General features: G+C 38.8%; 1 protein-coding gene across 6 annotated transcripts in view; it reads left to right on the top strand.

The window, feature by feature from the left end:
- Positions 1–1030: 1030 nt before the first annotated feature.
- The window catches only part of FBXO22 (F-box protein 22), a 31262-nt gene continuing 19291 nt past the window's right edge, over positions 1031–13001 (top strand). Inside the window, exons 1-5 of one of the 6 annotated variants that reach the window (XM_059180270.1) lie at positions 1031–1365; positions 1906–2044; positions 6692–6779; positions 7670–7765; positions 11531–11695. In XM_059180270.1, the coding sequence (XP_059036253.1) occupies positions 1046–1365; positions 1906–2044; positions 6692–6779; positions 7670–7765; positions 11531–11695 (808 nt within the window). In that variant the 5' untranslated portion in view covers positions 1031–1045. The other 5 variants (XM_059180269.1, XM_059180271.1, XM_059180273.1 and 2 more) reach the window with 5 other exon arrangements.

The raw sequence follows: 13001 nt of genomic DNA, 5'->3' as shown, positions 1-13001 counted from the left end.
GATGTTAAATAGGGATACAGCAGTGTATGCTGTGCTTACATTCCTTCTATCTGGTTCTCAACCTGAGCTTGTATCAGAATCACAAGAAAGCACAAGTCACAGACTGTTAAAAGTTAAACTCAGACTGTTGGGCCCTGACCCCAGATTCTGATTCAGTAGGCCTGGAGTTGAGAATGTGCCAAAACCCAACAGACAAAAGATGCTCAATGTTAACCATCAGGGAAATGCAAAATAAAACCGCAGTGAGATAATTACTTTATTCCTGTCAGAATGGCTCTAATTACGAGCACAAGAAATGACAAGTGTGTTGCAGAAAATGGAACAATTATGCACTGTTGGTGGGAATGTAAATTGGTACAACCACTGTGGAAAACAGTATAGACATTCCTCAAAAAATTAAAAATAGAATTACCATCTGATCTAGTAATTCCACTACTGGGTATTATACATTCTTTATACAAAGAAAATGAAAACACTAATTTGAAAAGATACGTGCCCTTGTTTATTGCAGTGTTTATTCACAATAGCCAGGATAGGGAAGCAACCCAAGAGTCCATTGATAGAGGAATGGATAAAGAAACGGTATTTATATACAATAGAATATTATTCAGTCAGAAAACAAGAAACTTTTTGCCATTTGCAACAATATGGTTGGACCTAGAGGCCATAAAGCTAAATAAGTCAGAAAGACAAGGACCATGTGATTTTACTCATGTTGGAATTTAAGCAACATGTGACTTGTGACTCTGATGGTACTATGAGGAACTAGTGTAGTTTGGTGCAAGTTTTCACAGCAGTGGTAGGTGGTATTTGTGTCGTCTCACACAAGGCGTGAGGGCGACATTCACTAGATGTTGAATATAGGTGGTCATCTCCACACACAGCCAGTTATTCTTAAAGCAGATACTCCCCGTTCAAAGATTGGGCTCACGTTATTAACAGACATTTGTACTGTACAGACGGACAAATAGTACCCAGTCTCCTCCTACAACTCAAGAATCAGAGAAAGCTCTCTGCCGACAAGGAATACAGCGCTGCAAATACAATGAGAGCACGGAAGGAGGATCTGTGCCCGCAGGAAGCGTGGAAAGTACCGGGAGGATCATCTATGCCCGCGGGAAGCATGGAAAGTACCGGGAGGATCAACAGATGCGAACCCACCACGTCAGAGCGCCAGCCCGCCCTCCCCAAGACCGACGCAGGAAACTGCGGGGCCTGGAGTCACGTGGGTGGAGCTCACCTCTCGGTCTCCCCCAACCGGCCGGAAGTGGAGCGCGCGCGCCTGCTCAGTGCGTGCTGGCTGGGAGGTCTCGAGCTGGCCTCACGGTTCCTTCCGAGTTGCCGTAGTGTTTGCTCGGCGGGTTGGTGAGGAATGGAGGTGGTGGGTGGCTGTGGTGATCATGGTGGTGGTGATCGCCAAGGCTCCTCCGCGGACCCACAGAGTACCTTTGTGTTGGGTAACCTAGCGGAGGTGGTGGAGCGTGTCCTCACCTTCCTGCCCGCCAAGGCGTTGCTGCGGGTGGCCGGGTGAGGAGAGAGGAGGCGGGAAGCTTAGTTCGGGACATGCTTCGGGCTTGCCCTGGCTGGCTGGGCGGGCAGACAGCATCGGGACCCACGGTTGTCCCACGGCTCCCTTTTCTTCCCCCGAAGTGATGCCCCCACCCGCGAGGTACGCCTGCCGTACCCCTGTGCCTGTCTCGGGGACTCTTCCTGCAGGGACGAGGTGCGCCCTAAGGTTTTCTCCGGCCCAGGTTGTCCCTCCGAATCTACGTCCCCAACACCACCCGCTCTGGGATTTTTGATCCCGCAAGAGTCTCTCTCCTGCTGGGCTAACGGGAGTTTCCGTGAGCGGCTGGAGAAGGAAATGAACGTCCCTTCACAAACTTTGTGCGTTTGTGCCCCCAGCGTGTGCCGCTTATGGAGGGAGTGTGTTCGTCGAGTGTTGCGGACGCATCGGAGTGTGACTTGGATCTCCGCGGGGTTGGCGGATGCTGGCCACTTGGGGGAGCATTGCTTGGTCCGCGTGGTAGCGGAGGAGATTGAGGCAAGTAAGCCGTATCGTGCACAGTTCCTTGCGGGGTTGTTGGGTCAGGCTTTGCGAACTCAGTCTTTTTCTTTTCAATCTCTATTTTGTGTGTGACCCTATTCTTTCTGAATTACGGAACATTTTCTCGTGACATGAAAAGATTTTATAAACACATAAGGATGTGCCATGATTTGTTTGACCGTTCTTCAGTTCTTAGGCATTTTGTGTATACAGATTTTTACTACTATAATAACGCTGTGGAGGACCTTCTCTTTACCTTCTTCCTTTGAAGCAGATATTATTGTCACTTTGGGCAGGGAAGGCATGCTGGGTTTCTTTTTGCTTAGCGTCACATTAAAAAGCCAAGAACCAATGCTTAAACCTAAATATTTCAGCCGCTGGTCCTGTACTCTTTGATATTGTATCTCTGGTACCCCAATTTCAAAAGATGGGCAAAGCCTGGGGAGGTAATAACTTGAACTGTGGAATCAGAGGAGCAGCTTTCTTGAGCACAGGTGACTGTGTGGCTGTGGTATCTCATTTGCCAGTGGGACAGAGCTGTTCTAGAGTAAACAATCAGTCTGATGTTCTTTCACTTCCTTATACTTGAGTATGCGTTACATACAAACAAGAATATTCTACATCTTCACAATGCAATCATCAGAGTCAGGAAATTCTTATTGATATATTTCTGCCATCCATTCCTCAGAATCCTTTCAGACGTTGCCAGTTGTCCCAGTAATGTTCCTCATAACAAAATAATTCGGATTAGAATCTTTTGTTGTTTTTGTCATTTAAGGTTTTTGGGGGTTTTTTTAAAGATTTTATTTATTTATTTGAGAAAGCAGTCCAGGAGTGAGGGACAAGCAAACTTCACGCTGAGTGCAGGTGCCCCTGTCATTTCTTTAATTTTTCCTGTGGAACAGTTTCTCAAGTTTTCCTTGGCTTTCCCAACTTTGACAAGTATGTAAATTACAGGCTGGTTATTTTGTAGAACATGTTTCTTGGGTTCAGATTATGTATTTTTGGCAGGAATATCACAGAAGTGATGCTGTGCTCTTCTAGTTTCATCCTATCAGGTAGCATATAATTTTAATTTCTGTCCCATTAACTGGTGTTAGTGTTAGTACCTTTGATAATTTGATTAAGGTGCTGTGTGCCAGATGTCACTCCTGTAAAATCACTCTTTTCCACTATAATTAGTAAGTATTTTGTGAGGAGGTACTTGGAAATTACATAATTATCCTGTTTCAATTCTTTTCATTTATTTCTGTATAGATTCTTAAGTCTATTATTTTATTCAATGGAATATAATCTCTAACTATCAGTCTTTATTTTGGTATCCGAATTGTCCCCAGTTTGGCTATCAGGAGCCCTGTCAGCTAGTTTCAGGGTCTTTTAGAGATGAGCCCATCACTTTTGGGCACCTCCTTGCTTTCTGGTGCAAGATATTCTTAGTTCATTTTATCTTTTGTCTGCTTTAATCCTGGAATCAGCCATTTCTTTAAAAAGCTCTGCTTCCTTTTAGTGGAGAAAGGTATTTCACGGTATTTAAAAGCCAAGATCTGGACAATTTGCTACTGTTGAAGGGTTTGCTGCTCCAGAGCCCAGTGGAACAGAGCCAAGGAGTGTGTGTGTGTGTGTGTGTACACACCATTATATACATACACCTTTATAACTATATTCTTATATATATGGAAATTCATGAGTTTGTATAAGTACATCCAATTCCAGTGCAACACAGGATTCTTTCCAGTTTTCTCTTAGGTTGTATTTATACAGTGAGAAACCTGGCTCTCATCATTCTTAATATGTTTAGATATTAGACAAATGCCCCATAAGTGACCAGTCTTCTGCTTCTACCTTCCTTGTGTGGATTTTCTCCTTTTTCTTTTTGGGCTCTAGGATTCAGACCCAGAGTAGGCAGTATCCAGAGGTAGTCTCACAGAAAACTTCCTTTGCATTTTGGCCCAAATCCTACCCAGTCTTGTTCTAGAAGTTGTCATTTGGAGAAATTCAAAATGCAGATGGACTTCTATAAAGCTGTTCTTTGCAGCATCATTTATTATAAGGGAAATTGAAAATAACCTAGTGTTTAGAAATAAAGTCACTTAATGATGAAGTGCAAGTTATATTAGTGACAGATGTTCATGTCATAAGTGAAGAAGGCAGATTATGAAATTATATTTAATATCATCTCAGTTATTGAAAACAAAGAATAGAAAAGAAGCTAAAATGTTAGCAAAAGTTTCCTCTCAGGGTAGAATTGTATGACTTTTTTATTTTAATGTTTTAAATTTTTACCATAGCAAGTATTATTTTTATATAGTTTTAAAAGTTTATACAATAGGGGTGCCTGGGTGGCTCAGTGGGTTAAAGCCTCTGTCTTCAGCTTGGGTCATGATCTTAGGGTCCTGGGATTCCGGCTCTCTGCTCAGCGGGGAGCCTGCTTCCCCCTCTTTCTCTGCCTGCCTCTCTGCCTACTTATGATCTCTGTCAAATAAATAAATAAATAAAATTTTAAAAAAAGTTTATACACTATAATGGCTGTTCTAGCCAGATTTCTTTTTTTTAAAGATTTTATTTTTATTTATTTGACAGAGATCACAAGTGGGCAGAGAGGCAGGCAGAGAAAGAGAGGGGGAAACAGGTTCCCTGCTGAGCGCAGAGCCCGATGTGGGGCTTGATCCCAGGGCAGAAGGCAGAGGCTTTAACCCACTGAGCCACCCAGGCACCCCTAGCCAGACAGATTTAGATATGAACTCATCTTTAGTGCATATTAGCTGCCAGTCTCTGAAAAAGTTACCTAATCCCTCTGAGCTTCATGTTCTATCTCCATAAAATGAAAAGACAGTAAGAATTTTTCTCATACCCTTAAAGAGTTGTTCTAAGGTTTAAATAATAGAAAGGCGATGCATCTAATATATTACCTGCAGTACCAGAGATATTATTTTCAGTAAGTGAAATAATTATCTGTTATCAGTGTTATTATTAAAATTCATATGGTAATGCCCTTAAAGAAGTTTATTCATTATAGTAAAAGCTAGTGTGAAACATGGAAACCTTATCCAAATCATACTGGTTTTTTTGTGTTTGCCAAATTACCTAGTGGACATGATACTATTATAGCCATAAAGAAAGTTAGTTTTTTATTAGGAAGGTTTTAAAGTCCACTAAAAATTTTATAAAATGTCTTGCCATTTGAATGGTGGAATGAGGTTATAGTTGTCTCACATTGTGCTTTAAGAACATTTTCTTTTGAGGATTGTCATTGTCAGCACTTCTGATGAGAATTAGGAAGACTGGGTAATTGCTTTTCATTGGGTACTGGAAAAGACAGAATCATAAAACCTCAGGATTAGACTTCCTATCCTGTTACTCCTTATACCAGATATCACAAACTCAAATGACTCCAAGGTTAGGCAGATAACTAAGTTGGTTTAGGGTAACATCATACAGAGCAGTAAAGCCGTGGCATACCAGGGAGTGCTTGCCTGCATTTAGCCCCCATCAAGAGAAATGCAGTCAAAGTGTTAAAATGTCTATAGTTTTTCAAAAGAATCTGGAAGTCCACATTTTCTGTAAATATTATGTGGAATTTTAAATAATTGGTAACCAAATTATATTCTTCAAAAATTCTGTGTGAGCCATGGGAACTAGATCTATAGATATCAGGCGTGGAGCCACCACAGGGTTATCATTCTGTTTTAGTATCTTTTTTGAGTTTGTCTGTATGGAATCTGCTCTGAAACATCTTGGCATTCCTCCAAATTACAGTGGATTAACTTTTTTTCCCCATTTAATCACATTGAGGCTTTGCTTTATGTGAGTACTTCATTCCATTTTGACAGTAAAAATCTTTGAAAATAACCAGCTTAGGAAGAAAAAATATGTTCATCCTTTTGTTTAATTCAGCCACTTTGCCACTTGTCTGTAATGTGACATTTAGTGAAAACAGGAGTCTGAATAAGCCCAGCTCATAAGTGTAGGTAAGGTACAAGTACAAATGACAGATGTAAAGTATGTCACATATGAGGTTCAGGGTACTGAAGGAGCCTAAGAAAAGGTTTTGTAGGGGAGGTGGCATTTTAAGTGGTCTCTTGGGGGAAATAATCTTAAGTACGAAACAGGGAGAGCTGTAGGAGAATCTATACAGTAGTGTGTGTCTGGGTTATAGTAAGCAAAAAAGGTCCCTGGAGGGAACTAGATGGTAAGGTGAAATGAAGGCCTGGGCTGTTTCATTTGGTAGGCAGCGAAAAGTGGAATGGTACAGTTTGTATGCCTTCCCTTTGTTGCAGAGGTTTTTCTGTGATTGTGATGCCTATTCAAATAAAGCAAGTAGCGCGTTTTGCTGACATTTAATGTTTTTGCACCTTTTGCTGGCATTTAATGTTTTTGTCTAAGAGTTTAAGCTATGAAAATGAATGAGGCTGGAATGAGTTGGACTTGAAGAAGAAAAAAATAGATGCTCAAATGAATGACCTGAAAAGGTAGAAGCATGAATGAAAAATGAATGGGAAGTTGTTGGACTCAGAATGCTAATATTGAGCTAAGGCGGGGGTATGCTAACAAGAGTTTGGACCAGGGCTAAACTTTAAGGGACCGTGAGAGCACTCATGTATTTGTGTGATCTAATTCCGTTTTTGTTTTTGTTTTTCTTAGCAGAATGTTCACATCTTACCACAGACAGTTCTTTACATGGCTGATTCAGAAACTTTCATTAGTCTGGAAGAGTGTCGTGGCCACAAGAGAGGTAAATATTAAAAGAAAAGGTTTGGGGATTTGTTTGTTCCTTATGCACCTCTGGAGTTAAATATTGTCCTAGTCCTGAGAGTTACTGACTTTCTGAGGCTCTGGTCCTTCTCCCTATAGCATGCATGAATATATTGTTTTTGAAACTTGAGGGACCTTTTCTGATTCAAAGAAAGATATGTTTCTCATTTTGAAATACTTTAATCCTCCAGGCACTTTTTATTATTAAAACAGGATGTATATTTTGGCTTTTGAAGCCTTTTATTGTGTGATAGGGACCCATTTAGGGACACCAAAATTATACTGTGCCTTCTTTTTGACGCTGCTAAGAGAAGAAGTAGACCAAGTGTGCCAGGCTGGGCACACTGAGGCCCAGAGCTAGACCTGGGTTATCACTGTCTAATTTGAATCCAGGTGACTTGTTTATGCAGTGAAAAAGTCATGCTCTCTAAAATCAGCTAAAAAGAGCACAACAACAAGTTAAAATTTTGCTGCTGTTGCTAAATTTAATAACAGGAGGACAAAAACAGTATATAAACCAAGGAAGAAAGGCAATTTAGTGGTGCTAAGGGTCACATTTAGAATTTAAACTAAAAAACAGGCCCCAAATGGGAAAGTATTTGTTTTCATCAAAGTTTTTAAGCTTTTTTTTTTTTCTTAAGTATGCTCCACATGGGGCTTGAACTCACGACCCTGAGATCCAGACCCGAACTGATATCAGGAGTCGGATGTGTAACTGACTGAGCTACCCAGGTGCCACATTGACTTTCTTATAAAGCATTCTGGTATAAATAATTTAAATTTTGTTCAGTGTTTGCTTTTTTCCCCCATACAATCAGATTTGACCTAAAATTAATAACATTTAATAATTTTGCTACTATATTATTACAGCAAGGAAAAGAACTACTATGGAAGCAGCGTTTGCCCTTGAGAAGCTATTCCCAAAACAGTGCCAAGTCCTTGGGATTGTGACCCCAGGAATTGTAGGTGAGAGAAAATACCAATTTGATGATTTCCTGCCTTGCATTAATGTGAAGCACTGTAGATTGGTGAATTACTTGTAGCTTAAAAGCACATTTTTATTTTTGGCCATCCAAAATGCCATAAAGTAGCTGGAATCAGGAGCTACAGTAGACCTTCCTAGGAAACTTCTGTTTCTCTTCTTGGAGACCATGGTTTGAAATCTATAGTGTGAAATTATACTTCTTCCCAAGTATGCTGCTGGTGAATTTGTACTAGTTTTTATTATTGTTGATTCTTTTCTATAGCTCATGGGGGAGAGATACTCTGTTGAGGCAGTCATGGTACAGTGGTTCAGGTGCCAGGATTAGAATCCCATCTGTACTTAGTATCTCTCTGTATGACTTTGGGTGACTTACCTAACTTCAGAGGACTTCAGTGTCCCCATACATGAAATGGAGATGATTGATAATCCATCTTTGGAAAGTTATGAAGATGAATTAACACATGAAAAGTAGAGTAGAGATGTGCAGAAATCAATGTGTAAATGTTAGCTATTAGGATTTTCTTTGTTCCACTCAGTGGTACTCTATACTTGGCATTTTTAATCTTCACTGAGACACTTTTGATCTGAATTTGAGTCTCTTATATGGTGAAGTACAAAGGATTTCAAGTGTTTACAAATGAATAAGGGTAAATACATGTTGATAGGGACTATTTAATCTTTCCCTTTATCAGCCCCCCCATACTATTACATCTGCCTATCACTACACATTTTGTTTCTCACTGGATTAAAAAAATGGTAACAGTAACCATGTTTTTTTTAGTTTTTGAATTTTCCTTAAACGAGTGATCTAGGTTTTGCCATTACTAGTTGTTAGCAAATGCTTATATAGAAAAGTAGCTTCACCATTTTCTTAGGCCTCTCCACCTCACCCACTTTTGCTTTTTCAAAGCATAATCACATTTCAGCTGGGGGTTGGAGAGGGAGGGTAGACTTGGGAGGTCTACCTTAAGCCTTCCTTTTGTGCTTACCTTACCTTGAAAGAGTTCTAACTTTGACTGTTCCAAGTTTCCTTATGATCTTGGTGTCAGGGTTAGATGCCATTCCTTACCTTGAAAGAGTTCTAACTTTGACTGTTCCAAGTTTCCTTATGATCTTGGTGTCAGGGTTAGATGCCATTCCCGTTGCCGCTGGTGTTTTCTTGGACACACTTACTGGTTTTGGTTCCCCTGAAGCCAGGTGCTTTCTTTGAGCCAGTTCTATGCATTTCCCAACAACGCTTCGACCAAGATGGTTGGATTCCTTTTTCTTAGGCCACAGTTTAGTGATTGTTTCTAAAACAGCTATTGGCTGCTGGCACATCTTCCTTCTTTAGGTTCAAAACACTTAAGGTCTGAGAAAAAGTGTTCATTCTTATATGTGCGGAGGTCATCATCCTTTTGAGGTGAACTTTACCTCCAGTGACGTGCACAATTTAATGAGTTTTGACAAATGAATACTCTATACTACACCCCAGTCAAAATAGAGAATATTTCCATTACCTCAGGAATTTCGTTCATGTCCTTTTCCTGTTGATCTCTGCCTGCAAAGGAAATCCCAGTTCTGATTTCTGCGACCATAGATTAGTTTGCATTTTATTGAATGTCATATAAATGGAACCATACAGTATATACTCTTTTTATGTCTTGGCTTTTTTAGTCGGAATAAATATTTTTAACAACATATTTTTGGGATTATGTTACTCTGTGTATCAGTAATTCTTTTAAGAATTTATTAAGTATTATTCTGTTACATCAATAGACTATTTTTCCACTCTTTGATGGAGATTTGGATTGTTTCACATTCCTGGCTATCACAAATGATGCTGTTGTGAACATTTTTTTTTTTTTTTTTTTTAAGATTTTATTTGAGAGAGAGTGTGAGCATGAGCCAGGGGGAGGGACAGAGGGACAAGCAGACTCCCCGCTAAACAGGGAGCCCATGGGGCTTGTCCCAGGACCCTGAAATCAAGAGTCAACTGGTTAACAGACTGAGCCACACAGGGACCCCATGTTTTGAACATTCTTATGTAAGTCTTCTTGTGGACCTGGTTTTGTTCTACTTGGAAGAGGTGGAATTGCTGGATTTTATAAGAAACTGCCAAACTGTTTTCCAGAGTTGTTCCATTTTATACTCACCAGGGATGAATGAGGGTTTCAGAAGCTCACGGCTGCATATCTTCTCAAACACTTAGTGTCTTCAGATGAGTCTTTTCATTGTAGCCATTGTAGTGGGTATGAGGAGGCTTCTTTTGGTAGTTTTAATTTGAATTCCTCCAAAGATTTTAATTATGTTGAGCACCTTTTCAGATGTTTTGGGGTATTTTTATGTCTGTTTCTGTGACGTATCCAAGTCTTTCAGTGAATTTTTTTTTAATTGGGTTGTTTTTATTTTTGAGTTGTTTATATATTCTAATTCTAATTTACGAGTATAGGTGTTATAAATATTTTCTCCCAGTCTGTTGCTCACTTTCATTCTCTCAACAGTGTCTTTCATGACCAGTGAACATTTATTTTGGTGAAATCCAGTTTATTTATGTTTTTTCTTTTCTGGTGTTTTATGTCTTCTCCAAGAAATCTTTGCCTATTTCAGAGTGACAAAGATATTCTTTTATGTCTTTCTCTATAAGCTGTGTAGCTTTAGCTCTTATATTTAGTTCTGTGACTTAACTTGAATTAATCTTTGTATATGGCATAAGGTAGGGCTCAAGGTTTTTTGTTGTTGTTGATGTTTTTCATATGTTCATCCAATTATTTCATCAACCTTTGTTGAAGATTTTTTTTTCTCTAATTGCCTTGGCACCTTTGTCAAAAATAATTGACTGCATGTTTTAGGTCTGTTTGTGGATTTAATTCTGTTACATTGATATATTTGTCTATCATTAAGCCAATGCTGTATTACTGTAGGTCCTGATATTCTTTTTTAAAAATTGATTAGTATAGGTTTTGTTGTTCTTTTTAAAAATTGTTTTGGCTATCTAGGTTCTTTGCATGTCCACATATATTTTAGAATCAGCCTGTCCATTTCTCCCTTTTTAAAAAATTCTGTGATAAAAGTACTTTGTGTGTATGTGTGCATATGTATCTGCGTGTATATGTATGTGTGTGTGTATGTATGTGTGTTATCAGTATTTTTAGGATAACTTTTTAAAAGTAGAATTGCCCTGATGTATTTTTTTACCTCCCAACTTCTTATTTAGAAAAACTTCAACAAATCTTCAAAATTGAAGAATGATAGAATAGTAAACATCCATTTTCCTTTTCTAGATTCACCAGTTTAAAAAAACTTTGCAACAGTTGCTTTTTTTCTGTTTGTAAAAACATTTCTTTCTGAACCATTTGAAAGTAGATTGCAGACATTATGACATTATCCCTAAAATTTGAAGGCTGAGAAACTTATATTCAACTTTTAACTTGTTGATTATCTTGGTTACCCACACTGTAGTTTTCTAGATGAGGCTAGATACATATCAAATGAAGTGTTACCAAGTGAAACTTCACTTTTTATTAAATCTTTTCTTGAGGGGTGCCTGGGTGGCTTAGTTGGTTAAGTGTCTGCCTTTGGCTCAGAACATGATCTCAGGGTCCTGGAATCAAGCCCCGCATCGGGCTCCCTGCTTAGTAGGGAGCCTGCTTCCCCTCTTTCTCTCTGCCTGCCTCACTGCCTGTCTCTCTGTCAAATAAATAAATAAAATCTTTTTATAAATAAATAAATAAATATGTTCATGAAACTGTTTAACTTTTCCCTAGTGACTCCAATGGGATCAGCTAACAATCGACCTCAGGAAATAGAAATTGGAGAGTCTGGTTTTGCCCTATTATTCCCTCAAATTGAAGGAATTAAAATACAACCCTTTCATTTTATTAAGGACCCAAAGAATTTAACACTAGAAAGACATCAACTCACTGAAGTAGGTAAGTCACTGTAATTTACCGTTAATTGCCCAAATTTTTTATTGTTTGTTCCTTTGAGAGAGTCTAAATTAAGTATACAGGGTACTAGAGATGTGGATAATTCACACTAGTGATAAGCAAAGGCTACTGCAGTACACTCTTGGTAAAATTGATTTGCTTATTTATTTATTTACCTATTTTTGATGGGCTGAACAATTTTTTTTTTACTTTTTAGTTTTAAAAAGAATTTTTAATTTCCTTTTAAAATTATTATACTTATGTTAAAGCATGAAAGAACCAGAGATGAAAAATTTTTCAAAAATACTCTTTTGATAATAAATGTGTTTGTATTTAATTCTGAATTTTGAAGCACTTCTTTCTCTTTGAATATTTAATCATTTGCCGTACTTTTGTTTTCTGAAAAGTTTTTCAAACCATTGTTTTACAGTAATAAAAAGCATTTATTGTTAAAATATTTTTAAAAGATAGAGTTAACATAAAAGATATTAGAAATTAGATCAAATTAGAAATTAGAAAGACGGGATAAGGTATAGTGATGGGATAAGGCATAAAAAATATTCAGTGGTGACCTTTTTATACATCAGTCAGCCAGCCTGTAGAGATAAGTCTCCATTATTTGAAATGGCACTGAATCCTGCAGGAGTAAAAAATTATGTAGCAGCGAAGAGAAAATTTGTGATTGGTGTACTGATAAGAAAAAAAGGGAGTCGACACACTGAGACTGACTTATATAACTGTCCTTTACAGTGCAAAAGAAAGACTTAAAGTGGTTAGTGGGGATGGGAGGAAAAACGCAGGAGGAGGAGTCATTGGCTGCAAAGATGAGCAGCTGGCAGCAGCAGGCCTCAGTAACGTGGAAGAGAGTTGTCAGGTACAGGTATAGGTAAAGCATGGGAAGTTTCAGCCACTTGTCTGGGGTGAGGTAGGGTACTCTAGCTGGTAAGAACTCTAGTCTTGTAGCTACCCTAGTTCTGCTACTTTCGAACTTTCTAGTTTAAGACAAGTTTCTTAACTTTCCTCAGGCTCTGTTTCCCATCTATAAAGTGGAATTAGCTAATTCTAAATTAGTTGTAAGGATTAGATGAAATGACTTATGTAAAGCACTTAGCAAAATACCTTGCTCTGTAGATGGTAGGCTAACGTTGGCCTCTGTACCTTAGGAAGGCTTCGTAGTGGGTTACAGTGATCCATCTGCAGTGTGGCCTTGTGGTATGTGGAAGAATAGACTGGGCAGGGGTCAGGAAAAGGACATTCAGTGAAAGGGCAGCAAAGGTCTCGGGTATTCTTACCATCCCATTCAGAAGCA

This window comes from Mustela lutreola, chromosome 7 (genome assembly GCF_030435805.1).
Source record: "Mustela lutreola isolate mMusLut2 chromosome 7, mMusLut2.pri, whole genome shotgun sequence".
Taxonomy (NCBI): Eukaryota; Metazoa; Chordata; class Mammalia; order Carnivora; family Mustelidae; genus Mustela; species Mustela lutreola.
This window is presented reverse-complemented; position numbering and strand designations above follow the sequence as displayed.